This window comes from Tachysurus fulvidraco, chromosome 15 (genome assembly GCF_022655615.1).
Source record: "Tachysurus fulvidraco isolate hzauxx_2018 chromosome 15, HZAU_PFXX_2.0, whole genome shotgun sequence".
In the NCBI taxonomy this organism is placed as follows: domain Eukaryota; kingdom Metazoa; phylum Chordata; class Actinopteri; order Siluriformes; family Bagridae; genus Tachysurus; species Tachysurus fulvidraco.
In genome coordinates, this window is record NC_062532.1 from 5,184,993 (window position 1) to 5,212,077 (window position 27,085).

The 27,085-nt window shown below is 37.4% G+C and overlaps 2 protein-coding genes and 1 long non-coding RNA gene across 11 annotated transcripts in view; 1 reads left to right on the forward strand and 2 right to left on the reverse strand.

Moving 5' to 3' along the window:
- The window catches only part of LOC113648365, a 261,316-nt gene that overhangs the window by 178,547 nt on the left and 55,684 nt on the right, over positions 1–27,085 (reverse strand). The gene's annotated exons all lie outside the window — the stretch shown is intronic.
- The window catches only part of LOC113659134 (carcinoembryonic antigen-related cell adhesion molecule 5-like), a 569,148-nt gene that overhangs the window by 118,032 nt on the left and 424,031 nt on the right, over positions 1–27,085 (forward strand). The window contains exons 8-12 of one of the 4 annotated variants that reach the window (XM_047801202.1): positions 7,261–7,578; positions 9,215–9,451; positions 10,173–10,274; positions 10,510–10,593; positions 10,840–12,390. The exons of 1 other annotated variant lie outside the window; for it this stretch is intronic. In XM_047801202.1, the coding sequence (XP_047657158.1) occupies positions 7,261–7,578; positions 9,215–9,451; positions 10,173–10,274; positions 10,510–10,593; positions 10,840–11,012 (914 nt within the window). In that variant the 3' untranslated portion in view covers positions 11,013–12,390. Of the gene's footprint in view, positions 1–7,260; positions 7,579–9,214; positions 9,452–10,172; positions 10,275–10,509; positions 10,594–10,839; positions 12,391–22,602; positions 22,846–26,304; positions 26,555–27,085 lie in introns of those variants that run through there. 2 more of the 4 variants (XM_047801201.1, XM_047801200.1) reach the window with 2 other exon arrangements.
- On the reverse strand, positions 24,039–25,087 carry LOC125138896. The gene is made up of 2 exons (XR_007138015.1): positions 24,753–25,087; positions 24,039–24,667 (listed from the first exon to the last, which is right to left on the reverse strand). It is a non-coding gene; the product is annotated as an uncharacterized LOC125138896 (long non-coding RNA).

Consider the following 27,085-nt stretch of genomic DNA (forward strand, 5'->3'; position numbering starts at 1 on the left):
TAGGTTGCTAATGGTGCACATTATGTGGCCTGGACAACTTACTTTCAGTCCTTAGCTCTGTGTTGTTCTATGTAGCTCTGTTTAGTGTCCTTCTATGCTTTTACCCTGTGTGTGTAATGACCAGAGACTGACATTGTCATAGGTTGTTTTCTTAAGATTATGACAAGGGCAGTAGGGACTGGAGACGAGTTGTCAGGAAGTAGGCATAGACAATGTCCAATAAATCTTCTAGTAGGCCTTCTAGCAGACCTTGGCCTGGTTAGATTAGCTTGGTCAGGCGATGATCATGCAGTGATTTTAAGCCAATGATTGATGATGTTTTGCTTTTGCATATCTTCTTTATGTGAGTTCTGTCTATAAAATCTTGATGTAATTAATGATTGTGGCCCTTCATCCGTCATGCTAAATGTGGAGTGTTGGGTCCTGCTGCGCATCTGAGCACAATAAATTGTGAGACCTTTTTTACTCTTGCCCGTGTCTACCAGTGTTATACTTTATTTTTTAAATCTCTCAAACCTCAGAACTTCCACAACACATACATATAGAGATAAAAGCACTATTCATGTGTTACTTTTTTCCAGAAAAGATTACAGGATATCAGGTTAAGACTAGAGGAATGAAAGAAGTTACAAGCAAGAGGTCTTATATGAAGTTTGCATGACTAACAAAAAGATGCTGCACGGTGCATTTATGGCTCAGTCATGCATCTTTTCTTAGTTTGTTTATGTTGGAAAATAAGACCAACTATGATCATTAGAATATCGCAGACAGGTACAAACTTACATGGTAACTGTGCAGTAAACTGGGGTTATGTGGCTGAGACTGAGGAAAAGTGTGTATAACATTTACTCTCAGTAGGTTTTTACCAGACATCTGACTGTTTTGTCTCTGTGTTCACAAACTGTTGCATTGGATTTTTTTACTTCAAAAAATTCTTTACAAAAGACAGACTCACCAGGACATTGGTGGAGCTCAGTGGTATAGTGGTCATGGCTGACATGATTTTCTACATGGCAGGTGATGTTTCCTTGATGGTCTTGTTCCAGTGTGACAGTGCTGGTCCCGTTCTCCAGTTGAGGGAATGTGTTAAAGTCAGAAGTCCAGCTGAAGTGAAGGTTGTCTCCATCAGCAGAACAGGTCACTTTCATGACTCCAGAGGACAAGCAGCTGTAGGACACTTTCACTGAGGACACCTGAGCTGTAGATTAGAGATAAACACCTCAGGATGAATTACTATAGACACTGTATGATTAATCACTTATACAAATATGCAAGAAGAAGTAAACATAAATATAGATGTGACAAATAATGTTTTAAGTTCTAACAACATTAAAAGCCTAGATTTTTTTTGTTGTTTTGTTAAGTATGTAAGAGAAGCCTCATTGGCATAATCACTGTAAATCTGAAAATGTAAAAATAAATCTTTAGAAAGACTTGTGTGGATAAATGTTTATATTTTATACATTTATAAAATAACTTGTAGTTTGCTGTGTGATGTGATTAGAGGTTGTGTGGTCCTACCTTCAATGTTCACCTGGAGAGTAGATCTGTCTTCTTGTCTCCCGTCTACATCATAGATCTCTAATGTGTATGTTCCAGAGTCGCTCCTCTCTGCACTGGTTAGTATCATAGTTTTATTATCATTAACAAACTGCCATCTTGGGAGACGTGGTGTTGGTGGTGAATTTTGGGTTTTTCTATATCTTAAAATTAAACTAGTGGTCATTAGGTCAAACCCATCCTCCAGTGGCATTTGCAGGTGCAGTTGTTGTCCCACAGCTACATAACACTGATTACTCTGATTAAATCTACAGATAACATGATCCTGAAACAGTGAACCTGCAGAAGAAGAAGAAAAAATCGATCTGTGTAAACTTCCAAAGTCTGTGTTTATTTTCTGCAAATGATTTACTTGTTTGTTGGATTTTATAAGGGAAAAAAGGCAGACAAACAATATTGATAACAGCGTCAGTGAATTGAGTATAAATAAATAAAATTTCAGCAAACTGTTGTCTCTCACTGAAAATCGTGTTCCTCATGAAATTAGCATTTTTTCCAATATAATCCAAAGAAATTTTAGTTATATATGGAGAATGAAAACTGACAAAATATATATGATTCCCCATTTGCATAAACACACAAAAAACAATAAAATATTTTAAATATTGTAGAATCATTTTGTAGTATTGTGATGAGATATTTTAGTCTGTTTGCTTTAGACTCCTTGCTTTAGACTCCTTTAAAGCTACATGTTAACAGTGGTAATGGAAAAAAAAAGCGTGTGCAGGGTTAAGCATTAGGATCAATTCTGTATGTCAACATATGTATGAGACCATTTACTATGTCGATGCAGGCATTCACAGAAAAAAAAAACTATATATTTTGTACTACTGAAAGGCCTAGAGTGGATGGGGTTAGTCACTAGTGTCTGTGGGAGTGGATGGGGTTAGTCACTAGTGTCTGTGGGAGTGGGTGGGGTTAGTCACTAGTGTCTGTTGGAGTGGATGGGGTTAGTCACTAGTGTCTGTGGGAGCGGGTGGGGTTAGTCACTAGTGTCTGTGGGAGTGGGTGGGGTTAATCACTAGTGTCTGCTGGAGTGGGTGGGGTTAGTCACTAGTGTCTGTGGGAGTGGATGGGGTTACTTACTAGTGTCTGTGGGAGTGGGTGGGGTTAGTCAAGAGTATCGGATGTTGTCGAATCGTATTATAGTAATCTACTGTACTGTTAAACAAATTAAAGACTTCTTAGAATTCATTTATTTTGTTATTTGTTTGTTTATTTTATTAAAACAATTTTATTAATGAAGTCATTCACAGAAATAACATTCTCTACTTTTGAAGTGCAGGAAGTTTTCATTAAAAGCTGACCGATTTACTGATATTTGATCTCACAGGTTTAAACTACATTTAGACCATTTCTCATTTCATGAAGCAGGAACTGTACAACTGCACATGTAGTAAATAAATGAATCATGCATTATTAGAGGATAAAACCTACCCATGACAACGTGGGTGTAAATCAACAGGACTCCAAAAATGACCTGAATTCTCATTTTGTCCAGAGAACAATCCTCTCTCTGTACTTGATGGAGATCTTGGACCTGAGTGATGAACGACTACAAAAGCAAGATGGAGCATCTTTTACAGAACTAATAATACTTTACTGAGAAACAGTAAGTTCCACAGATAAAACATTTCTTCCAGTGTTTGTAATGAAAGAAAGAAAGAAAGAAAGAAAGAAAGAAAGAAAGAAAGAAAGAAAGAAAGAAAGACTTAAATAGATGCATGTTTAAGCAGTTTATTAAAATAAAATCTTACTACTGAGAACTGATCAATGAACAGCTTTCTGTTGCTGATTAAAATGTGCTTCTTTATTAATACAAAGTATATCAGAATGCAGCACTTAGACTTCTTGCACTTGTAAGTGAGAACTTGTGCAGTCTGAATCTCAGCACCATCTCTGTGGTTTGGTCGTCTTATTTGCAAATTTGTTTTTTCTCTATAATGTCTCACAACCTCCTGGTTGTTTTGGCCTCCTCATATCACAAAAGCTGGACTGTGGTACAGGACCATTGTTCCTGATGTCATCTCACTGTTTATGTCTATAATAGCTAAAACGTGTATGGATTAAAGTATCAATATATTTATAGTCTTATAAGTGCAAATATAAATATATAGACTCGTCAATCAGCTGTTTTTACAATTTGCAAAATATTATATATATTTTTTTATTATTATTTATTGATTAATTAGAGTTTAAAGAGAGAAAGAGCATGAAAATAAAGTCAGTACATACCGTTAGCCTCAGGGAGGGAATTAGCACATACAGGAATTTAAGAACATCAGAAAAATAGAGGAACTGAAAGACTTAACATTATTATTATACTGTGTGGAAAAAGCAAAAAATATCATATTAAGCAGATTATTTAGTCAAACACAACAATCGAAACTGCTGCTATTAAATCTTTCCATAAATAGGTACTGTACTTCCTCTCTATTGACTTTTGCTGTATTTATTATATTTAAATGTTGGATCACTTTAATGAATGTGTGTTTTCCTTCGTCCCACAAACTACATATCTAATAGCTCACTTTTGCCTGCCTGAAAGTAAAAAGCATCCCCTAGGACACAAGTCCCCATGTCCGTCTCTTGTCTCAACCAAATCTGCAGACAACAGGATCCTGAAACTGCAAATCCGAAAGCAGGGTAGGTTTCGGGTGAAAGTTAAGGAATGATGAGACTTACTGTACCATCAGTAGACTGTGCAGAAGTAGGTTCTGAAAAATAAATTAAAATGTATAATTGGTATGCTTTTCAACTGCAGGTCATATGCATATAAGAACCATTATTTACGTAGGCATATTTAAGTAGCTTTTGAATTGTGCTGTATTTATTATAGTTTATTTGTCTGTTGTTAACTCTGTCCCTCCTTCTATTGTGCACATAGGTGATTGTCAGTGTGTTCCGCACATCCCCTGTTTTTTTTGTCTTTGCCATTCCTGACTGTGTGTGTGTGTGTGTGTGTGTGTGTGTGTGTGTGTGTGTGTGTGTGTGTGTGTGTGTGTGTGTGTGTGTGTTTGATTTTTCTATTGAAAAATCACTTCAGTCAATATCTGTAACACCCACTAACAAAACCCACTGAGAGCATAAAGTTTTATCAGTACGGAAGCCAATAAATTATAACTTTCATCATACAGAAAGTCATCTTTGGTCATAGCAAAACTAAACAACTATTAATGGGGTGGTTTGAATTAGTTTAAAAACTAGTTTGTTAATTTTGTTGTAAAATAGAATGACTATTTTCATTAGAACATCAGAAGTGAAAAACTATAAATGTGTAAGTACTTTTTTTATGATGAGATTAGAGGTTGTGTGGTCCTACCTTCAATGTTCACCTGGAGAGTATAACTGCCTTTAACTCTCCCGTCTCCATCAAAGGTGTTTAAAGTGTATGTTCCAGAGTCGCTCCTCTCTGCACTGGTTAGTATCATAGTTTTATTATCATTAACAAACTGCCATCTTGGGAGATGTGGTGTTGGTTTGGTACTTTGGGTTTTTCTATATGTTAAAATTAACCTAGTGTACATTAGGTCAAACCCATCATCCCAGGGCATTTTCAAGTGCAGTCGTTGTCCCACAGCTACATAACACTGTTTAATCTGATTAAATCTACAGACATGATCCTGAAACAGTGAACCTGCAGAGGAAGAAAAAATCATCAGCATTCTGTTAATATTATTGTAAGCTGAAACACACCTCTGATCTGAATAAACTTCACAACTGTCTATTTTTATTTTCTCACTTGATTTACTTATTTTGATTTTATAAAAAATCTATTTCTCTCTCTCTCTCTCTCTCTCTCTCTCTCTCTCTCTCTCTCTCTCTCTCTCTCTCTCAATATACATGATTACAGCTCCACTTATTATATGCTGTTTTCCTTTTTGTTTTCTTTGATTTGATGCAAAAAAAAATTGTTCATGTATGTGTGTGTGTGTGATATCGTGCTTTAAGAATTAACTCCTGAAGTTTTACACACCTCTTAACTCATGGGCAGAAACTTGGTTAAACAGTCAGCCAAGTCAATGTGTTTTTTTTGTTGTTGTTGTTGTTTTTTAAAAGTTTACATATACATTTCAAATTTGTTCCATATTGTAATAATGAATTTAAAACATCAGTTATTTTCAATCATTTTTACATTTATTCCTATCTACAGACTACCTGCCTTAAGATACATTTATCTGAAGTAAAAATGGAAAATGTCAAACTCAGGATTTCAGGATTAAATGGATGGGTAATACTTACAAACAAAGGCAGATGTAAGTGCAGATACTATTTATTATAATGTGCAAAAAGAAATAAATATCTGAAGCAGGACAACTCTAAACAAAAGCACTAGGAAGGAAAAGATACAAACATGAGGACAAGGATGAGACACACTGTAGCATCAACAGTAACAAGACCAAGACACAATGAGAAAACAGGAACGATGTGGCACTAAAGTGATAATCCAACACAGGAGAACGTGATCATGGGGGAAATGGGAAACACAACAATGATGAGACCTAATAAAGACCAGGCTGTTATGAGAGGTTTATAGACCCTGTATGACCATGTAAGTATGAGTGAGTAAAATATTTCTTCAGACAAGACGAACAAACCACAGGGCTGCTTTACCACTTTCAAGACAAGATGTTGTATGGAACTTCCTGTTTCTCAGGAAAGTAATTATTAGTTCTGTAAAAGAAGCTCCATGTTGCTTTTGTAGTCGTTCATCACTCAGGTCCAAGATCTCCATCAAGTACAGAGAGAGGATTGTTCTCTGGACAAAATGAGAATACAGGTCATTTTTGGAGTCCTGCTGATTTACACCCACGTTGTCATGGGTAAGTTTTATCCTCTAATAATGCATGATTCATTTATTTACTACATGTGCAGTTGTACAGTTTCTGCTTTATGAAATGAGAAATGGTCTAAATGTAGTTTAAACCTGTGAGATCAGATATCAGTAAATTGGTCAGCTTTTAATGAACACTTCCTGCACTTCAAAAGTAGAGAATGTTTTTTTCTGTGAATGACTTCATCGATCAATTTATGTTTTAGGAAAAAAAATGAATTTCACAGGCTCTAAACTGTGTAATATATATTTTAATATATAATAATTCAGATTCTACTAAGCAGGTTTTTCTATTCCATCATCTTCATCATCAGTGTTAAGATGCAGATTTAAAGGAGTCTAAAGCAAATGTAGTTTTCACAGTCCTGCTTAGAGATGGTCGAGCTGCCAAAAATATCTAATCATAATACTTAATACAAAAAGACAATGTAATAAGGACAAACATTAATTTAACTGTAAACTTTGTCATTTCATTTTTATATCTTTAAAGCTCCTTTCAGAAAATGTCTATTGTTAAAAACACAATACAGAAAATTTAACTTGCCACTGCTATAAGATTTTACAACATCCAATATGTTGTATTTTTGTGAAGGGTGGGGGATGGGGTATTTTATGTGTGTTTATGCAAATGCTGCATCATCTATTTTATGTCATTTTGCATAACATGTAAATAAAAAATAGTTTTTGGATGATGTTGGCTGTGCTGTTAGAATAATTTCAATATAGTAAATAAAACTGAACAAATAAGTCTTAAGACAAATAAATTAATCAGAGAAGATACTGTTTTAAAGTTTACACAGATCAGAGGTGTGTTTCAGTTTACAATAATATTAACAGAATGCTGATGATTTTTTCTTCCTCTGCAGGTTCACTGTTTCAGGATCATGTTGTCTGTAGATTTAATCAGATTAAACCGTGTTATGTAGCTGTGGGACAACGACTGCACCTGCAAATGCCGCTGGAGGATGGGTTTGACCTAAAGACCACTAGTTTAATTTTAAGATATAGAAAAACCCAGAATTCCTCATCAACACCACGTCTCCCAAGATGGCAGTTTGTTAATGATAATAAAACTATGATACTAACCAGTGCAGAGAGGAACGACTCTGGAACATACACTTTAAACATCTATGATGTAGACGGGAGAAGTAAAGGCAGTTATACTCTCCAGGTGAACATTGAAGGTAGGACCACACAACCTCTAATCACATCACACAGCACACTACAAGTTATTTCATAAATGTATAAAATATACACATCCATCCACACTTTTGTCTCTTCCAAGATTTTGTTTTATATTTTCATATTTATTCATGCAAATGAGGCTCCATCTAATTAAAATGCAGAAATGTACATACTTAACAGATTAACAAAAACAATTTGAGTTTTAATGTTGTTAGAAAATATTATTATTATTATTATTATTATTATTATTATTATTTTTTTTTTTTTTTTTTTTTTTTTTTGCCAAATCGATTTTTGAGTTTATTTTGTTGTGTTTCTGATTTGTTCTTGTATTTCTGGTTTGATAATGTGTTTAGTAATTTATTCTGTGTTTATCTCTAATCTACAGCTCAGGTGTCCTCAGTGAAAGTGTCCTACAGCTGCTTGTCCTCTGGAGTCATGAAAGTGACCTGTTCTGCTGATGGAGACAACCTTCACTTCAGCTGGACGTCTGACTTTAACACACTCCCTCAACTGGAGAACGGGACCAGCACTGTCACACTGGAACAAGACCATCAAGGAAACATCACCTGCCATGTAGAAAATCATGTCAGCCGTGACCACGATACTGCTGAACTCCACCAATGTCCTGGTGAGTCTGTCTTTTATAAAGAAGGATTTGATGAATAAAAATCCAATGCAGCAGTTTGTGAACACAGAGACATACCAGCCAGATCCAGACACATCCTGAGGACAGCCTTGACTAATCCTGTCAGTCATAAAGTCTTAAATAATCCCACTTGCTCCTTCATAATATTTCATTTCTCATTGTTGCTCCTCTATAAATTTTAGCTCCCACTTTTAACAGACACTACTGAGTAATTCTCTTTACTCATCCACAGACATTAGTGATTAACCCCACACACTCACACAGACATTAGTGATTAACCCCACACACTCACACAGACATTAGTGATTAACCCCACACACTCACACAGACATTAGTGATTAACCCCACACACTCACACAGACATTAGTGATTAACCGCACACACTCACACAGACGTTAGTGATTAACCCCACACACTCAAACAGACATTAGTGATTAACCCCACACACTCACACAGACATTAGTGATTAACCCCAAACACTCACACAGACGTTAGTGATTAACCCCACACACTCAAACAGACATTAGTCACCCCCCCACACACACAGACATTAGTGATTAACCCCACACACTCACACAGACATTAGTGATTAACCCCAAACACTCACACAGACATTAGTGATTAACCCCACACACTCACACAGACATTAGTGATTAACCCCACATACAAATTAATATGTCATAAATGTATAATATACACTCATCCACACTATTGTCTCTCTTAAGGTTTATTTTACTAGTTTAATATATTTGTACAAACGTGGCTCCATCATATTACAAATGCAGAAACGTAAATATTAACCAAACAACAAAAAACAATCTAGGCTTTAACTTTTATTACAAACTTACATTTTTATTTATCAAATATATATTTGAGTTTATGTTGCTGTCCTTTTGATTTTCTCTTATATTTTTAGTTTGATTACGTGTTTATTTGTTATGGCGTCTGTAGTAATTCATCCCGAGGTGTTTATCTCTAATCTACAGCTCAGGTGTCCTCAGTGAAATTGTCCTACAGCTGCTTGTTCTTCAAAGTCAGGAAAGTGTTCTGTTCTGCTGATGGAGACAACCTGCACTTCAGCTGGACTTCTGTGTCAATCACTCGGTTGGAGGACGACAACAAAACTCTCGTACTGGATAAAATACATAATAATAATGTCACCTGTCATGTAAAAAATCACGTCAGTCATGGGCACGATTCAATTAACCTCCCGACATGTATTGGTGAGTCTGTCTTTTTCTTGTTTTTTTCTTGGTTGTTTGTTTATTTTCTTTTGTATTTTAATAAATTATTTAACAGTAACAGTAACGATGAGGCATTACTGTTACTTCTCAAGATTTCTGAGAAAAAAATAGATGCAGATCATTTGCATGTGACTGAATGTGATGCAGACAAACCCATTACTTTGTGTAAACTCTAACTTAATCATTGTCATAAAATCAACTGGTCATTCATTTGTTCAAATAAAAAAAAGTGCATTTGTGTGTGTGTTTGTGTGTATGTCACGTTCACTCCAACTCTTCTGTACCAATAATAAGACATCTTAAAATTAGAAAAGACAACTATTACATATAATACAATAAAAGACATGCAATAAACTCGATAATAATAATCTTGAGAATTCGTATATAAAATATAAACTTGTACCTAATGATTTACAGTATTAACTACACATTACAGCTGTGTGTGTGACCTCAGAATGTGAACGTGGCGTTAAGTTAACAGAACAGAAAGACTTGGCTTTATTACCTAGTAGATAAGATCAGAGATGAGTCACGTGTAAATGAAGTCATGTGCTACTGAATAAAAGAGGAATTACTGCATGAAACACTTAGTCGTGTTAAATATAGTGGCAGCATCGTTGTTATTAATGTCATGGACTGAATTTCTCTTTACATATCAACACCTTAAATGACTGAAATGTTTTTGTCTTTCTTCTTGTAGACCTCATTCTAGTGATCCTGAGCTCAGTTTGTCTGATTCTCATTGTACTAGCTGTCTTAGTGTTTTGTGTCTACAAGAAGAGACAAGGCCAAAGGATCGAAGGTCAGAAGCAATCTGTGTTTTTGCAGTTTGCACAAAATCATGTCATATTTGTTGTCTGGCATTTATTCAAGTCACTTATTTAAAATCACATATTCATTTTTTTTATCTTGTGCTTGATCTGTATTTGTATGGTTTTATAAATTGTGCTTTATGATGATTCTGTAACAACCAATCATGTGCCAGATGTACAGGAGTTTTTAATATGGAGTTGAATAGATGTGTGTTTTGTTGACAGCCCCTTCTCAGGACAGCATGCAGCTTGTGTACGCGGAGGTCACCCACTCAGCCAGGAACAGGACAGACACAAGACCCAGCACGTGTAAGACTTCACCACACTTTAATAATATATGCACTGGATTAATCCAAATGCCTTTCATTGATATATTACACTTTAGTACACACAAAATTGTGATGGGTTCATTAGTACGGCCACATAATAAAATAAGGAAATCTGAAATGTTTAATGCTGTTTAATGTTATTATAAGTTAAAAGCCTGTTTAATACTAAGTACATGAATCAAATTGATTTCATCAGCGATTTCTGTGTTGTTGTTTTGTGGTTCAGCCCCAGCGCAGAACGAGGGTGTGGAGTACGGCACGGTGGTCACATCCAATCAGAAGAAGAAAGAGGATGATGTGCAGTACGGAGAGCTGGTGTTTAACACTCCTGCACAAAAAAAGTGCAAGGTGCCCAAAGTACAAGAAGATTGTGTGTACTCAGGAGTCCAGCGCAGTTAGTGAGTGACACAATCTTAGCCTGTCTAAAGATGCATAATTAACATAGTTTTATTTGTGTTTAGTATTTATATGTACATAGTTTTTTTTTTTTTACTATCGTCATCCTGGTAGAGGACGTTGATGAAATTTCACCCATACAAACTAAACCCTGCTCACAGTAAAACTTTTACAGTATCTGGTTTTGCAATTGTTGATTTTTCAGGCAATTGTTTGTCTGACTTTCTGTCTAGAGCTCAGGTAACTGTTTGTGTGGAGTTTTGCCTGTGCTTTTTGCATCTATCTGGGTTTCCTCTGACTGCCCAATATGCAAACTGGTGGATTAGAAGAGAGAGAGAGAGAGAGAGAGAGAGAGAGAGAGAGAGAGAGAGACATTGCAGAGGACTGTAAGAGACTACACATCATTGACCACTATTTTTGAAATAGAAGAATTTATAGTTTTTTTGTTGCTCTTAAATGTAATGCATCAGTTGCCATTTTAAATCCATAGTATTTTGTAACAGTGTTCATAGTGTTAGTTACTTACTTTAATGAAAAAAGCCTTTATTTTATCACATATACATTACAGCACAGTGAAAATCTTTCTTCACAAATCCCAGCTTTGGAATTTGAGGTCAGAGCACAGGGTCAGTCACGATACAGCACCCTTACTTACAGACTTATAGACACACTTATGCCATCACCATGGTCTTTAATCATATGTAAGGTTTTTGGGTCTAGATGAAAATGAAAAAGAAGAGAAAATAAAAAGGAAGTTTCTTGTTGCAGTTTTTAGTGTTGAACCCACACAGCTGCAGCTTAGTAAGCAGCTCACACAATGAGTTGCTAAATTATTTTCACACCAACATTTCAGCTTCTCTTTAAGAAAAAAGTTGTACAGAAGAAGTGTTTCATGAGGCCATTTTCGACCTTTTTAAGTGTTACACGAATGAAATAAATGATCAAAATGTTCAGTTTTAAATGTCTAAAACTTTCTATGGAATTGATTTCAATGTCTGTAACTTGTATTTGTTAAAATGATATTTTTAAAAGTTATTTTTTTTATTGCCAAATAACTTTATTTTATTATTAATGTACAGTATTATCTATCATATATAAGACTAGAGCACATTTCCATTTTATTTTCTTTGAAATAATGCTAAGAAAATACATTCGTTCAGTTTGACTGTGTTCATGCGTGGGTGTGATATCGCACGTTCATGAGTGTGTGTGAAATCGTGCTTTAAGAATTAACACCTGAGGTTTTACACCCCTGTTAACTCATGGGCAGAAATGTGGCTGTTCTATATTGTAAAAATGAATAGAGAACATATTGCTGTAACTCATATCCTTTGTTATTATATTTGCTTTTGAATAAAGAATACAATTATAAAGTCTCTCAGCTTGTGTTCCTGGTGAAGAGCAATTGCAGTGTTTGGTTCTAAAAAATAAAACAATTAAATGAAGAAATAAAAAAAAGAAACGATGCATCATTGATTTTTAATCATTTTTACATTTATCTGAAATAAACATGGAAAATGTCAAACTCAGGATTTCAGGATTACATGGATGGGTAATACTTACAAACAAAGGCAGATGTAAGTGCAGATTCTATTTATTATAATGTGCAAAAAGAACTAAATACATGAAGCAGGACAACTCTAAACAAAAGCACTAGGAAGGAAAAGATACAAACATGAGGAACACACTGTAGCATCAACAGTAACAAGACCAAGACACAATGAGAAAACAGGAACTTAAATGATGTGGCACTAAAGTGATAATCCAACACAGGTGAGCGTGATCATGGGGGAAATGGGAAACACAACAATGATGAGACCTAATAAGGACCAGGCTGTTATGAGAGGTTTATAGACCCTGTATGACCATGTAAGTATGAGTGAGTAAAATATTTCCTCAGACAAGACGAACAAACCACAGGGCTGCTTTACCACTTTCAAGTCAAAGGCTGTAGATGGTGTATGGAACTTCCTGTTTCTCAGTAAAGTATTATTAGTTCTGTAAAAGAAGCTTCATCTTGCTTTTGTAGTCGTTCATCACTCAGGTCCAAGATCTCCATTAAGTACAGAGAGAGGATTGTTCTCTGGACAAAATGAGAATACAGGTCATTTTTGGAGTCCTGTTGATTTACACCCACTTTGTCATGGGTAAGTTTTATCCTCTAATAATGCATGATTCATTTATTTACTACATGTGCAGTTGTACAGTTTCTGCTTTATGAAATGAGAAATGGTCTAAATGTAGTTTAAACCTGTGAGATCAGATATCAGTAAATCGGTCAGCTTTTAATGAACACTTCCTGCACTTCAAAAGTAGAGAATTTTTTTTTTTTCTGTGAATAACTTTATCACGCAAAATATGTTTTAGGAAAATATAAATAAATTCTAAGAAACTGAAGACTTCCACAGGCACTAAAGTGTCTAATATATATTTTAATATATAATAATTGTGGTCCTATTGTTTAACCCTCTGTCCAATTTTCTTTTCCATTATTTACGTGTGATAGACACGCTTATCCAGAGCAATGTACAAAAGTGCTTTTAAGTCTCTGTCATTAAATATATTGCTTTATAACCTGCTTTACTAGGTTACAGACTTAAGATACCATGACCCTAAAAACAATGTTGAGTCAGTCAGCTCTGGTCTGGTATTCATCAGCAATCAGGTCTGTGCTGAACTCAGAGTTTGTGAAGACCCATTAGTTCCTCTCGGTTGCACTATTATAAACTTTTGTAGAAATGACATTTTTTACATTTACATAATTTCCTGTCCAGTGTCACCCAATTGAGGATGGGCTCCCTTGTGAGCCTGGTTCCTCTCAAGGTTTCTTCCTCAGGGAGTTTTCCTTGCTGCCATCACCACCAGCTTTCACATTAGGGATAGGGATAGATATATGGTATTTTAAAATGTAAGTTAATAATTTTTTTAATTAATTTTAAACTTTAATAGTATGTATTAATTTATATAGTTTTATATTTATTTATTTATTATTATTGTTGTTATTATTATTATTATTATTATTTCTTTTCTCTCTCTCTCTCTCTCTCTCTCTCTCTCTCTCTCTCTCTCTCTCTCTCCTGTTTTCATACTTCTGTACAGCTGCTTTGAGACAATGGGAATTGTTAAAAACGCTATACAAATATTTTTTTATGTTTATTTCATTTTTAAATACACATACAACTAACAAGGGAGAAAATGTTAATTCAAGTATTTAATGAAGAAGTAGCTCTCCAACCATCGTTTGCTGTGCTCAGCTGTGCAGACCACTAGGAAAAGTTCATTCCACCACCTTTTTTTGCTTTGTAGGCAAGCATCAGTGTTTTGAACCTGGCTATAGGAAGCCAGTGGAGGGATCGCAGCAGCAGGGTGGCATGCGAGAATTTCGGCAGTTTGAAATCAAGTCATTTGCAGAGGAAGAAATGCGTTTAGAGTTAGACCTGCCAGCATTGTGTTACAGTAGTCCAGTCTTGAGGTGGCAAGAGACTGAACAAGTACCTGAGCAGCATGTGTGGATAAGAATGGTTGAATCCTTCTGATGTAGTAGAGAAGGAACCGACAAGAGCATGTCACATTAAGGACGTTCGAGGAAAAGGACAGATTGTCCGTGGTTACCCCAAGGTTGCAAGCTGTGACTGAAGGGGAGATCAGATCGTTATGCAGGGATGTTGCAAGATCCTGACCAGGAGATGAGTCACCTGGGATGATCAGCAGAGCAGATTTGCTGCGATATTATGTCTGCCAGACATGCTGAAATCTGAACAGAAGCTGTGGTATCTGAGGGCAGTGTAATGAGGTGTCATAAGGCTGAGCATCCATGTGCAGCGTTTAATGAAGACACACACAAAGTCAGACAAGCAGGATCAGAGCAGGCAAACACGAATATCAAAGGGCAGGGAGAAATGGTAACGAGAAACAGGCAAAAGGTCGGCACAGGCAGCAAACAGTCAGAAAGGTCAATAAACAGAAACAGAGTCAAAATCAGAAAATCAAAAACACAGAAAACCGCTCAGAATGACTGTAGAAGCAAGTCAAGACTTCGCACCGGTATGAAGTTCAAGTGCAGCTTAAATAGCGAGCGATGATAGGGATGAGGTGGCGGTGTAATCAGTGTGGGTGATGTATGTTGGGAAGTGTAGTCCAGAAGCAAGTTAATACTCCGCAGACGCTTCTCTGCACTGATGTTCAGGCGGCGTGTGTGGTGCGCTGACCGTGATAGGCAGGAAGGAGAAGATAAGTTGAGTATTATCAGCACAGCAGTGGTAAGAGACCCCGTGTGCAGAGCCGGATTAACGCAAAGGCAAACTAGGCACGTGCCTAGGGCCCGATTGGCGGGATGGGGCCCAGACAGAGAGACAAAAAAAAAAAAGTATAAAAAAATAAATTATAATAAAAATAAAATGTACAAATGTCCTATCTACAATTTATTTCATTATTTATTAATTAAATAAAAATAGTGACAATGTTTATTTAAACCATAGACTGTATTTATATAGAGGCGCCAGCCAGTTAAGTCCGAGGAGACGTCAGCGGCGGTCAGATGTCAGAGCGGGTCAACAAATATAGCAGGCAGGTGTGTTTTGAGTAGTAGGCTGACTTTGAAGATGCTTTCGGTTGCGGCAAAACGTAAAAAGAAAAAAAAATGGAGAAGAACAAAAGAAGAGACAGCGGGGGGCTTTGCAAAAGTTTCTGTCGGGCAGCCGTCTGACAGCTGTAAACGCGGTGGAAGATGTGGCGGGAAATGCGGCGGAAGACGCGGAGGAAGATGCGGCAGAAGACACTGTGGCGCCCGTGTAATGACGTATAAATAATGAATATCAAAAAATAGTCTGATAGACTGTTTACAACATAACCAATTTGTAACTAAAGACTGGGTTATGTAAAATGTGAATTAACTTTTATTAGTAACTTTGGTAAGTTTCAGATTTCAATTCATAAATAACATCGATGGAGGGGGGCCCAAAAAATGCAGCCTGCCTAGTGTAGTCCATTTATTTAATCCGGCTCTGCCCGTGTGAGGAAATAACTTTACCAAGAGAAGAGATTGAGTATACAGGGAAAAAAGGAGAGAACCGAGTACTGAGCCCTGTGGGACATCAGTGCAGAGTCTGCATGGAGCAAATGTCACTCCCCTCCATGTTATCTGATATGAGCAACCTTCCAGTTAGGAAGCAAACCATTCCCATGTAAATGTAAATGATGTAAAAGAAAACTGGGCACAGGGTTAAACAATAGGATCAGAATTATTGTTATTTTATTATTATTATTATTATTATTATTATTATTATTATTATTATTATTATTATTATTATATAATTATATAATAGACAGTTTACATTCCAAGACTCCTGAGGGTGGACAAAAGAGTGTTGTGGCTGATCATATCAAAGGCTGCTGAAAGGTCGAGGAAGCTAGACTGGTTTGGATCTTGGAGGATGTTCTGTGAGAGTGTTACACATTATCATTGTTAAGATGTAGATTTAAAGGAGTCTAAAGCAAGTACCTTTTGCACTGTACAGCTTATGGATGGGAAAAATGACAAAAATCTAATCACAATATTTAATACAAAAACATACATCTGCACTATTTTAATGCCATAACCCTCTAACCTTCTGCATGTTTTTCCTTTACAACAGTGTCTACACATTTTCTTTCAAAGCCATTTGTTACGACCATCTAGGGGTCAGTCGCAACAGAATGGGTAAAATAATGTCTATGTACAGAGATGTTATAATTCACAATCTTTTATTGAAGTGTTGACAAGGGGTTTTAGGCTTCAGGGGAGCACAAGGCAAAAATAATTAACAGAACAAACGTCACCAAACACCTCTTACTAACTAAAAAAAATGAAAGAAAATAAAATACATACTTCTTCCCTAACTCCCTCTCACAAAAACAATATAATAAAAGTTTCCAAAATAAATGGCGTCGCTCCCCCTACATACCTTGTCAATATGTTATAGGCAAAGGTGTATAATTAAATCTAGTGGCTAACTAGTCAAAAACAGAGTCCATAATCATAGTCGTATATCAGGCATGGGTCAAGCACAAACAAATCAATCAATCAGATGAAACAACAAACATACAGTAAACCAAGACAAAACAAAACTCAAAGGCGCAACACACTAGGAACACAAACTTCCTATCTAAGTCGAGACAATCACAAATTACTGAAATGGGTAAACATTCAAGGAATATAACATACAAATACACAAAGCAACACAAACAAAGAAAACACAATTGCACGAAAGACAAAGAGCAAAACAACAAAGAGCAAAGCAGCAAAAACAAAAGCAGGCCCAAACAAAAGCAGCTTTTCCTAAATCAGGGATCCAGGCCGTCGTTTTATGTGGAACAGGTGGAGATCACAACCAATGGGAGCCTTTCTCCTATTTACTCCGGAACTGCCTTCCTGAAACACATGACAAGTACAAAAAACACCAGAGGGCAGCACAGAAATAAAAAACTAGAATCAAGCATCGCGTTATTTCAGGCAGGCCACGCAGTAAGCTGCATCAGCTGCTAATCAGCTGTCCACAAGGCGCACCAATCCAGCACGACTTTCGTAATTTCCCTCCTTTAAATCCTCGCCTTCGAGCGCACCTGTGCATCACCACTGCTGCGATTCCAACACCCTCCTCCGTCCCCGACTCCTCCAGCCAGAACCTGTTACCAGCGGCAATTAAATTCTTCACGTAGAAAAAATTCACACCTCGCGCAATTTTGGTTCTGATTCTGAGCTGTAATGGGGGGGTCTATTCATTCCCCAGCGCTGCCTCCCCGCCCCGTCCATGCATGCGCACGGACAGGCGTGTGGGAAAATTCTCCCAGAACAGAACCATTCCACCAACACTAACTGTACTGTATGCTCGCTAACCTTCATTTACGAGGTGGTCCTGACTGAACTGAAGGTCGTGTTCAGTATCAGATTCTGATGAAGCAGCCAATAGGGCAAACTTTCTCTTTGATGGCTTTGATGTTGTTGCTTCCACAGGTTCCTCTGCAACAACCCTGTGTTAGTGACTAAGTTAGTGACTGAGGCCCACACCTCACCTCTCTCAGCTCTGGGTATACACTTGAGGTCCTTGAATCTCAGGGCCCAATGCAGTTGCAATCTTCAGAAATGCAATATTGGCATTTTCCTTGCGTGTCTCTAGGTCTGTTCTGAAGGTAGACTTGAATTTGACCACATAGGCCACATAGGCAGGGTCATCATCCCGAGAGAGATGCCAAAAAGCAGGCAGAACCACAGAGCATGAAACATATTTTTCTCCACCCAGAAGTTCAGTCACATACCTGCAAAAAAATCATACCCATTTCACTCAAATGTTTTGCATTCACTTATACACACAAAAAATATCCTCATATTCATGCTTACACACACATACAGACACATTATTTCTCTCTCACATGCACTCAGACAAGACAGTGAGAAATATATGACGTAAAATATACCTGCAGGGCTCCAGTAGCATTTCCAACCTCTGCAGTTTGTCCAGCTGTTGTTGGCATGGCAATCTTCATGTTGTGTGTGGTGAGGACATCCCTCAGTGGGTGTTCGTTTCTGCGGACACTTTTTATTATGTCCAGAGTCGAATTCCATCTGGTTGGAATGTCTTGTATAAGCGACTCCTTCTTTTGTCCAAGTTCAATTTGTTTTTGTTCTAATTCTGCAGCACTCACTGGACTGTGCTTAAAATGGCCCACAACCTTTCTGTATTTGGCCAGGACGTTATCAAACGCGCTGTTGTGCAGAGATACTGTGACAGAACGCTGGAGACTGTGCGCGACTCAGGGGACGTGTTCAAAAGGCAGATGTATCACAGCAGCGATCATATTTCTTGCACTATCTGTGCTAAGTGTGCTGACTTCATTTGAAACGTCCCACTGCTGTGCAACATGAATAAAATGTTCAGCGCACGTTTCAGCAAAATGTCTCTCTTGTGTCTTCATTACAGTCAGAGCATGCGAATGCAGTTCCCATTGTTCATCAATGTAATGCACAGTAACTCCGAGGTAATTATGGTTACCCAGCGATGTCCAGTAGTCTCCGGTGAGGGCAACAGTTGGTGCATGTTGTAATGCGCGATGGTTCGTCTAGGCAGAGGCTCATACGTGCAGTCATTCGTTGCGATCCTAATAACATTCTTCAGACCGACATCTTCCACAATACTAATCGGCCTGCAGTTTGTACCTACCCACTTCGCAATGGCATTTGTTAGCTTGCCTTTCTTTTGTTTATCTATAGTTCTCCCAGATGCTGCATCCTATGTAGTCTGCCGAAGCCTTCCTCCACTGTTTGTTTGGGCATTTTTTTTTATTTGCTGGCATCAACGGTGTGCATTGCATTTAAGTGATACTTCAAACTCGAAGTACTCCGATGATAAGACAATTCAGCTTTGCAGGGGTTACAAATAGCTTTAGTTCTATCAACTCCACTGTGTGGAAGAGGTTTAAGGGTTTGATGACGCTCATCCCAAGCAGCCAGTAGCCTACTGATAAACATCCCACCTCTCCTGTGACCCACGGTTTGTGTTGTATTCGGTTGTATTATTACAGTCTATCTATGTGTATTCAAACGCAGTGAGCAATATACTTTCAAAATAAAAAGTATGTTAACGTACGATAAACTAATTGACAGTGTTAATCAATTAATGCGTTAACGTGATAAAAATATATAAAATATAAATATAAATATATTATATAAATATATATATATAAACATGCTGTAAATGTGCTACATTTACAGTCTACCAACAGAAAAATCACATCAATATTTAGTAGAGCCTCCTTTAGCAGAAATAGCAGCCTCTAGATGCTTCCTATAACCTGTAATGAGTGTGTGGATTCTGGGTGAAAGTATTTTTGACCATTCTTCCTTACAAAACATCTCCAGTTTAGTAAGGTTTGATGGTTGCTGAGCATGGACAGCCCACTTTAAATCACTGCACTTGACTATTTGCACAATTGCTACTCTTTGCACTTCTGGTAGATGCCAAACTGCATTTGGTTGCTGTGCACCTGTACTACGCAATGAAAATAAAGTTCTATCTATCTATCTATCTATCTATCTATCTATCTATCTATCTATCTATCTATCTATCTATCTATCTATCTATCTATCTATCTATCTATCTATCTATCTATCTATCTATCTATCTATCTATCTATCTATCTATCTATCACCAGAATGAAATTGAGATAAATATTAATTTAATTTTAAACTTTGTCGTTTCTTTTCTATATTTCTTTAAAGCTCCTTTCAGAAAATGTCCATTGTTTAAAGCGCAATACAAATAAAATTGAAATTGAAATGTCTAGGATTCTACAACATCCAATATAGTTTGTTTTTGTTTTTTGGGGAGGGCGTTTTATTTTATGTGTTTTCATGCAAATGGTGTGTCGGAACTCAGAGCCGGTCTCCAAGTCGACACATCGCAGGGTGATCTCCACACTTAGACTTTTTGGTTACTAAAGACTGTTTTAGTTAAACTTAACTGTTAACTCTATAATTACTACAAAAATACTGAGAAAACTCCTCAGACCTGGATGAGAATGACTTCTTTATTGTGGTCAAACAGCCAACAAATTATAAGAGAAATTGCCAAATTAAAAGTAACAAAGTTGCCAAATTAAAAGTAACAAAGTTGCCAAATAAAAGTAACAAATGAAAACCCCCAAAAAGAGCATGTCATGCAAAATCAATCAAGAAAAACAAGAACTCTCGCGATGTCCTTGCAAAAATAAAAACACCCACCTTGACCCGCGGACACGGGCACACGCCCGCGCGCCCCCACGCACCCACGCGCACACACACCTTCGCCCCCGAAGAGAAAAAACCTCAGATACCTTCTCAATATATACCCTGGCGCTCCTAGGAGCCCAGGTGCCATATCACCTTATTTACCGGAATCATCTCCTATGTTTTCTAAACACACTGACCTAATTTCCCCTTATTTCCCATTACCTTTCACCCATATGCCCATTTATGGATTTTCCTCCCTTTAGTTCTCAGGGCCTAGGTCTGTGGACCACTGTTTTTTTCATTCTACATAACATGTTATTGCTATGGACCAAGGTCTGAGAACCATGGTCCTCTTCATTTTCCATAACAATTTATGAGCTAAGGTCTGGGAACAATGGTCTTTTCCCTTCTACATAACAAGTTTGCAGTTGTTATTACAAATGTGCTCAGACTGACTAGGCCTGACAGCCCCGAATCTGGTTACAATAAACATCTTTGACCTACAACATCACCTACATATGTCTTATGACAGCAATTGTAATATTTTGCAAGGCCTAATACTTTACTTTGGTTATAGTATTGTAAGGAATAATATTTTAAGATTTTTTACAACAGGTGCATCATCTACCTCATGCAATTTTGCATAATTTGTATATGAAAAATAGTTTTTTGATGATGTTGGTAGAGAAATTCTTCCTCAGAGAAAGACTTAAACGACAGTTTGCTGAAATATCATTTATTTATCCTTTTCTCAACTGTGATGTTAGAATGATTTTAAGTGAAACTGAAGTGACATACGGCTAAGTATGGTGACCCAAACTCAGAATTTGTTCTCTGAGTTTAACCCATCCAAAGTGCACACACACACACAGCAGTGAACACACACACCGTGAACACACACCCGGAGCAGTGGGCAGCCATTTATGCTGCGGCGCCCGGGGAGCAGTCGGGGGGATTCGGTGCCTTGCTCAAGGGCACCTCAGTCGTGGCCGGCCCGAGACTCGAACCCACAACCTTCGTGTTACGAGTCAGACTCTCTAACCATTAGGCCACAACTGCCCATATTTTCCTTCCATTTCAATCCGAAATAAAATTTAATGACTAAGTAAATAATCACTTGGAGAAGATACTGTTTTGAAGTTTACACAGATCAGAAGTGTGTTTCAGTTTACAATAATATTAACAGAATGCTGATGATTTTTTTTCTTCCTCTGTAGGTTCACTGTTTCAGGATCATGTTGTCTGTAGATTTAATCAGAATAATCAGTGTTATGTAGCTGTGGGACAACGACTGCACCTGCAAATTCCCTGGGAGGATGGGTTTGTCCTACAGACCACTAGTTTCAATTTAACATATAGAATAAACCAAAGTTCCCCACCAACACCAACACCAAATCACTCAAGATGGCAGTTTCTTAAAGATAATAAAACTGTGATTCTAACCAGTGCAGAGAGAAATTACTCTGGAACATACACTTTAGAAATGTTTGATAAAAACATGACTAATAAAGGCAGTTATACTCTCCAGGTGAACATTGAAGGTAGGACCACACAACCTCTAATCACATCACACAGCACACTACAAGTTATTTCATAAATGTATAAAATATAAAAATTCATCCACACTATTGTCTCGCTCAAGATTTTGTTTTATGTTTTCATATTTATTCATGCAAATGCATCTAATTAAAAATGCAGAACTATACAGATTAAGAAAAATAGTTAGTGTTTTAATGATGTTAGAAATGATTTTTTTTTTATTATGTTGTTGTGTTTCTGATTTATTCTTGTATTTCTGGTTTGATAATGTGTTTAGTAATTTATTCTGAGCTGTTTATCTCTAATCTACAGCTCAGGTGTCCTCAGTGAATGTGTCATACAGCTGCTTGTTCTCTGGAGTCATGAAAGTGACCTGTTCTGCTGATGGAGACAACCTTCACTTCAGCTGGACTTCTGACTTTAACACACTCCCTCAACTGGAGAACGGGACCAGCACTGTCACACTGGAACAAGACCATCAAGGAAACATCACCTGCCATGTAGAAAATCACGTCAGCCGTCACCACGATACTGCTGAACTCCACCAATGTCCTGGTGAGTCTGTCTTTTATAAAGAAGGATTTGATGAACAAAAATCCAATGCAGCAGTTTGTGAACACAGAGACAAAACAGCCAGATCCAGACACATCCTGAGGACAGCCTTGACTAATCCTGTCAGTCCCCATATACAGTCTTTAATAATCCCACCTGCTCCTTAACAAAAGTTTAAGTTTACTTTACACTCCCACAGACACTCGGAATCCACCGACAACTCGGACCCAGCAGGATAGCTTCCTGCTCGGTCCAGCTTTTTTTTTGTCGTTACCCCCCTCTTATTCGAATTGTCGTTTTCCCTCGGATTGTTCCGTCAGTCTATCCAGATCCATTTTAACCGTCGTCTCTCCCTGGACTGTTCCGTCAGTCTGCCTGGATCTATTTTAATCATCGTCTCTCCCGGACTATTCCGTCAGTCCTCTTAGCTATTTTTTCTCTTTGTTTTCTGGTGCCCATCGCCCCGCACCTTTTTTTCCCCGGTGAGGAACACTGCTCCATTTCCGTTTCCGCCGAGGAGCACATTGCCTCACTTCATCCACAGGGGGTGTTGCAGGCCCGTGGTGGAACATTCTTGCTCCCCTCACCGGCCTTCGCCGTGGTCCTTGCTCCCCTCATCTGCCTTCGCCGTGGTCCTTGCTCCCCCATCTTCCTCGCCGTGTGCCTCGCTCCCCTCCCGAACCTTGTCGGGATTTGGCGCTTCGGGAGCCGCGCCTCAAGGGGGGGTACTGTCAGGGATCAGCCCGTACTTTCGGCCATGTGTGTGTGTTATTGTTCCTCGTCACGTGTCTACTCCTCCTTCATCTGCTCCTTCCTGTCTCCACACCTGTTCCTCATTGTGTCATCATTGTCCTATGTATAAATGTTAGGATTCATTAGTTACGTTTGGTTACGTTACCTTACCCTAGTCATTGTTAAGTGTTGTCGTTTGTATTATTTCAGTCCTCGTTAGTTTACTGTATTTGTCATTATCATTTATTAAACCCCATTCCTTTGAAGCTATCCTGTGTACGGGTCCGTCTCCTTCCTTCCCTGGTTGTGACAGTATGAAGGAAGGGAGACAATATGCAAACCCTAGATTTAAAAACTAACAGACTACACCACCCTGGGACTTTCACCCAGGGAACTATGAATCACTTCATGATAATATAAGGATCACAAGTTCGTTCTACTAATAAATGACCAAGAGACGTGGGTACAAAAAATACATTTCATTTATTAATACAACCACCAATCATTTAAAATATTTCAGAATGATGCAGAAAATTAAAGAAATCAAAACTCTTGCAGGGCTGCAGCTGATCGGCACAAGACAGGCTAAAACAAAAGTAGACTTAAATATCCACACCATGCATGTGCCCAAATCACACACACACACACACACACACACACACACACACACACACACACACACACACACACACACACACACACACACACACTCAGTGCTCAGTGAAATTACTGTCAGTGTCATTACTGACAGCATACGGTACACAGAAACACGCTCAAGAAAGAGGAGGAAAGTCGGCCCTCTCTGACTTTTAACAAAACTCAGGAGAAACCCAAAAATATAAAATCAAACTTCAATACCTAATTACCACAGTCTGACTTCGGAGTCAGCACAAGCCTTCCTCCATTGAGATAGGCCTAATAAGCACATTAGCAGTGTCAGAGAAGGGTAACAATCTTGATATAATTAAAAAAAAATTAAACCAAATATAAACAATTACAAAACAAAACAATTTGACGAGGAACAAAACAGCAGCGTTGTCCCGGGTAACAGTGTGCAGCCTCAACTGCACATACAGCAGAAACCCCCCGGAACCTAGCAGAAAAATGTCATGCACAATAAATAAGTGCAATTTAAATGTATAAAACCCAAAACTCTTAAATAAAATGGTATTACATACCGGAGAAATACAGCTGTCCACCACACCAAATCGACAGATGCAGTACAGGTCCGGTAATAAACCGGGTACAGATAAACATCGGATAACAAAAGAACGCTGACAGGGGGGATACATAACAGTTAACTAAACACTACACCGCTTGGCATTTAAACTAGCGTCCCACTTAAAATGAATAAAACAAGCTCACATACCTGAGGATATACAGACTGTCGCAACTAGGCTTTCCATGGGAACTTAATGTGGGGAATTTTGAAAATATTCCAAATTGGAAACTTTACGGGAATTTATGGAAATTTATGGGAATTTACAGGAATTTATGGGATTTATTTGGAAATATATGGAAATTTATATAAACTATACCATATATAAACATAAACAAACATTTTGTTTGGTCATAAGCAGACATGCATGCAAGGTAATACACATTGTAAAAATGACTTCTTGACTGATTTAATTAAAAAAGTAGATTTAATATTAAATAAAAATTTAATTTAAAAGTAGAACTTTGATTCTTTCATTGAGTAACACAAAAGCATAATAAACATTATTATGCTTGTAATAAACATAACAAACTTAATAATTGTAATAAACATTATTCTGTAGAATGTAGAATAAGGTCATGCAGAATAAGGCATTAATGTATGCTTAATAAGTACTAATAAATAGCCTATATAGTCTATTAATATTCATGCTAATAAGCAACTAGTTAAATGACCCTAAAATAAAGTGTTACTGTGCATGTTATGGAAGAACACAAGTACCTGCAGGGGGTTTGGCCTCAATGGCCCTCCAGTAAGCAGTGTGCTGTGTGCAAGTGACCGAGGAATGCAGGGTACAAATTCAAATTAAATTGCATTAAATCTTGTTGTTTTAAACAAAATTATGCTGCAAGATTTTTTAACTACATTTAAGATCCTTGTTATAGGCAACTCTTCATTTTTTTTTAAATTCCCAGTTTATTTCCATATATTCCCGTAAATTCCCATATATTCCCGTAAATTCCCGTTAATTCACATATATTCCCGTTTCCCATATAGTCCCGTTCATTCCCATGGTTTCCTGCCTTGAAAATTCCCGGAGTTTTGCAACCCTAGTCGCAATAGAGTTTGTTTTAGGCCTTTTGCCTTTAGGAAGCACTACAATAAAACATACGTGCTGCATTAACCTGTTATACGACCACAACAAAACCACTTAGCAACGCTGCTAACGGCTTCTTACCTCCCAGGTAACTGAAGGTGACTGGAACAAAATACAACTGCAGCGCATTTATAGCCGCACAATATAACGCTTTGTATTTTGTAAATTGCAGTCTTTGGATTATTTTGGTGAAAAATGCTAATTTAATGGTGAACAGAATTTTAAATAAAATAGTTTGCTGAAATATTTATTTATCGCTTAATCACTGATGCCATTTTTTCCAAATAAATTCCAGCAAACAAGTAAATCAGTTGGAGAAGATAAACACAGAGTTTTGAAGTTTATACAGATCAGAGATGTGTTTCAGTTTACAATAATATTAACAGAATGCTGATGATTTTTTCTTCCTCTGCAGGTTCACTGTTTCAGGATCATGATGTCTGTAGATTTAATCAGATTAAAGCGTGTTATGTAGCTGTGGGACAACGACTGCACCTGCAAATGCCGCTGGAGGATGGGTTTGACCTAAAGACCACTACTAGTTTAATTTTAAAATATAGAAAAACCCAAAGTTCCCCACCAACACCACGTCTCCCAAGATGGCAGTTTGTTAGTGATAATAAAACTATGATACTAACCAGTGCAGAGAGGAACGACTCTGGAACATACACATTAAACATCTTTGATGTAGACGGGAAAGATAAAGGCAGTTATACTCTCCAGGTGAACATTGAAGGTAGGACCACACAACCTCTAATCACATCACACAGCACACTTCAAGTAAAATATAAACATTTATCCACACTATAGACGTTCTCAAGATTTTGTTTTATGTTTTCAAATTTATTTATGCAAATCATATTATTTATTCAAATTCCATTTAAAAATGCAGATATGTCCATATTTAATTTGACAAAAAATCTAGGATTTTTGATGTTAGAAATTAAAACTCTCAAAAGAAAATCGTTGTTCCTCTACCTCTTTTTGTTTTTAGATTATATTCATGTATTTCTGATTTGTTCTTGTATTTCTGGTTTGATAATGTGTTTAGTAATTTATTCTGAAGGTGTTCTCTCTAATCTACAGCTCAGTGTCCTCAGTGAAAGTGTCCTACAGCTGCTTGTCCTCTGAGGTCATGAAGTGAACTGTTCTGCTGATGGAGACACCTGCACTTCAGCGGGACTTCTGACTTTAAC